The 3,707-nt window shown below is 53.5% G+C and overlaps 1 protein-coding gene across 1 annotated transcript in view; it reads left to right on the forward strand.

Moving 5' to 3' along the window:
- The window catches only part of CCDC102A (coiled-coil domain containing 102A), a 28,415-nt gene extending 25,367 nt beyond the window's left edge, over window positions 1-3,048 (forward strand). The window contains exon 13 of the mRNA XM_011938878.1: window positions 2,507-3,048. Coding sequence (XP_011794268.1) covers window positions 2,507-2,636 — 130 coding nt within the window. The 3' untranslated portion in view covers window positions 2,637-3,048. The remainder of the gene's footprint in view (window positions 1-2,506) is intronic.
- The last annotated feature ends 659 nt before the right edge of the window (window positions 3,049-3,707 follow it).

Raw genomic sequence — 3,707 nt, forward strand, 5'->3', positions numbered from 1 at the left:
AGCAGGGCTCCAGAGTCAGGGACAAGAAGAATAAGCAGTCCTCAGGGTTACTGGGCCCAGGTGACACCAGGACATCAGGGATCTGAGAGACTGGCAAGCAGGGAATCATGGAGGGGCCCCAGGCCTGGATCCCCTCCACTGCCAACAGGCCCCACCCAGCACGCTCTGCCTCCCTCCCCCAGCTCTGTCTCCTTCCCAGCGCTCTGTGAATCACAGAGCCAGGCGCTATCAGAAAACTTCAGTCCAGGTCCCTCCCGCTTCACAGCTGGGAGGCCCAAGGAGCACTGGAGCCGCAGCATTGACCTGTGCCGGATCACAGCATCGACCTGTGCTGGGCCCTGAGAATGCACTTACTTGCATTCTCTTCTTTCGTGGAATAGAGGGTGCCCGGTTCTGCAGCCAGACTGCCTGAATCGTGTGAAGCCTGGCTCAGCATTAGCAGTTGTGTGGCATTGGGACACTTATTTAACCTCTCTGTGTCAGTTTCTTCATCTGTAAAATGGAGATGGTGATAGTTCTTAGCTCTTTTTTTTTTTTTTGAGACGGAGCCTCACTCTATCGCCCAGGCTGGAGTGCAGTGGCCGGATCTCAGCTCACTGCAAGCTCCGCCTCCCGGGTTTACGCCATTCTCCTGCCTCAGCCTCCCGAGTAGCTGGGACTACAGGCGCCCGCCACCTCGCCCGGCTAGTTTTTTGTATTTTTTAGTAGAGACGGGGTTTCACGGTGTTAGCCAGGATGGTCTCGATCTCCTGACCTCGTGATCCACCTGTCTCGGCCTCCCAAAGTGCTGGGATTACAGGCTTGAGCCACCGCGCCCGGCCAGTTCTTAGCTCTTGATTGTTGTGAGCATTAAATGAGCTGATCCATTCTTATGAAAGTACCTGGAGACGAGGCATGGTAGCTCACACCTGTAATCCCAATAGTTTGGGAGGCCAGGGCAAGAGGATTGCTTGAGACTAGGAGTTCGAGACCCCTGCGCAACATAGCAAGACCCCATGTCTACAAAAAAATACAAAACTTAGCCAGGCATGGGGGTGTGTGCCTGTAGTTCCACCTACTTGGGAGACCAAGGCAGGAGGATCACTTGAGCTGAGGAGTTCATAGCTGTAGTGAGCTGTGATGACACCACTGCATTCCAACCTGGGAGGCAGAGTGAGATCCTGTCAGAGAGAGAGAGAGAGAGAAAGGAAAACACCTGGCACATAATAAATGCTGAGTAATTGTCAGCAGCAGCTGCTATTACTATTATTACTACTACTGCTGGGGAGGGGCTTATATTTGGATTACATGTTGTGCTTCAGCATCACGCTGCTTCTATGAGAGAAAGGAAAGATGTTTTTTCCTAGGGGGCTGGCAGATGAGGAAACTAAGGCCCAAGAGGGTAAGTCTTTCCATGGCCACAGAGTTCGTGGGTGGCCAGGCAGAATCACCGCTGGCCATCAACCATCCAAGCCCTTATTTACTGAGCATTTACTATATGCTGCTGTTTGCTGAGATCTTGTGGCTTAGAGTATGGGCTGCAGAGACTTAACAGCTGTTGTCCCATGGTAAACTGAGCCTCGATTTCCCCACCCGCCTGGGATGATGCCCATAAAGTGTTGTGCAGGGGCCCAGGCATGGGTCCAAGTCAGGACCCATGCCTGGCTGGCTCTGCCCACTCTGACCCCGCAGCACACACCCTTCAAAAGCCCACTTAGCCTTGGGGCTTTCCCGCAGTCTGGGTCAGGTCGTTCAGGAGCCATAAACTCCAGAAGTGGGCAGGCAGGCTCTGCTGGGCCTCTCAAGTGCTTCCATCCGGGAGGGTGGGGCCACCCAGGACCGCTGTGTCGTTTTATTTTCCAACTTTTTGTGCTTTAATGTTCCGGGGACAGCTCACTAAATCACTGTGCAGTAATGGAGGCCCCCGCCTGTGCCCCTCCCTTGCGTGTTAATAATTCATGCCTTCCAGTAAGATGCAGCCGGGGTGGCCACTTTGCTGGGGGGTGGGGGGAGGGATCGGCATTTCCTTCTTAAGAGTCAGAGTTTTGCTCGTAAATTTTGACTTTAGGAATTTTAATGTGAGGAAGAACTGGGGCTGAGCCCTTTCTCACTGACACTGGGAATGTAGAGGGCTCAGCCCACCCCCACCGTCGCCACCACCCAACTCTGCTGCCTGTGCTCTGAGAGCCAGGCTTGGGTTCAAATCCCGCAGCATGACCTTGAGCCAGCTCCTTCACTTCTCTAACCACCCAGCCGCTCTGGCACCACCCACTTCAGTTCAGAGCTCTGCCCCACTCCCCACCATCTGTGTGACTTTGAGCGAATGACTTCACCTTTCTGTGCCTCGGTTTCCTTGCTTATAAAATGGGGGTGATAATGACACCTCTATCATATAAGGAGATGACAGGAGATGAGACAGCAGGGAAAGCACCAGGGAAGGCTTAACTGCTGCTGCACCAGCTGCAGCCACCTTATCAGAGGACTGCCGGCCATGCCGCTCTAACCACCTGTCACCCCAACCCCGCAGACTCCGCAGGCAGCAGCAGAACGCTCCCCTCTTCGGGAAGATCCGCAGTGCTCGCTTTGGCACCGAGGAGGCCGGTGATGGAGCCAGCGACCTGGACGAGGACGAGGACTTGCAAATCCAGGTGGCCTAGAGCTTCCTGTGGCTGGCAGGATGGACCGTCCCACACCTGCCCAGGGTCCAGGCTAACCAGCCACTCAAACTGATGCAGCACCTAGGCTCACTCTGGGACCAGTCCCTGCCACAGCCGACTTTCTTCTATCCCAGGGATGGTGTCAACAGCCCCACCTACAAATGCCCTGTGGAAAGGAAGCCTGTGTCATATATATATATATATCCAGGAGTCTTTGGACCCATTTGGTTTTATAAATACAGGACAGCTCCAAGGCCCAGTCCAGGTGACCTCACCCACCCAGGACTTCATGCAGGGCTGGGCATGTTGGGGGAGGTTGTTGGAGCCCCAGCCTGGGCTGCCTCTCTAGGCTTCGCTGTTCATCATACAATGCAGTGAACCCAGTTCTTTGTAATAAATGAAGTTCAAGTTCTTGGGGCATCTGAAAGTGTGGCGGATGTGGGCGGGGGGTGTGGGGGACGGCATCAGCCTGCACCTGACACTGAACCAGAGCTCAGGAATGTCAAGTAACTTAATAAATGAGTGAATGTGAAGAAGCAAGAATGAATGAATGAGGCCAGGCACGGTGGGTCACACCTGTAATCCCAGCACTTTGGAATCCAAGGCAGGTAAATCACTTGAGCCCTGGAGTTCGAGACCAGCCTGGGCAACATGGCCAAACCGCGTCTTTACTAAAAACACAAAAATGAAAAAAAAAAAAAGCACACACACACACACAAATGAACCAGGTGTGATGGCAGTCGCCTGTAATCTCAGCTACTCAGGCGGCTGAGGCAGGAGAATCACTTGAAGCCAGGCGGTGGAGGTTGCAGTGAGCCGAGATCACACCATTGAATTCCAGCCTAGGCAACAGAGCAAGACTCGGTCTCAAAAAAACCCCGCAAAGAATGAATAAACGAACATCTGAGCTGCTGAGCAGTCTGGTATCCACTCCTGTGGTGAGGAGGAAGAAAGTACAGTGTGTGTCTACTCTAGAGACTTCAGTTCCGGCACCCGATGGATTCATGTCTCTGCCCCTTATTAGCTGTGCAACCTCTGGGAAGCTACTTGCCCTCTCTGAGCCTCAGTTTT

The sequence above is a fragment of the Colobus angolensis genome, unplaced genomic scaffold, assembly GCF_000951035.1.
Source record: "Colobus angolensis palliatus isolate OR3802 unplaced genomic scaffold, Cang.pa_1.0 Scaffold178, whole genome shotgun sequence".
Lineage (NCBI taxonomy): Eukaryota > Metazoa > Chordata > Mammalia > Primates > Cercopithecidae > Colobus > Colobus angolensis.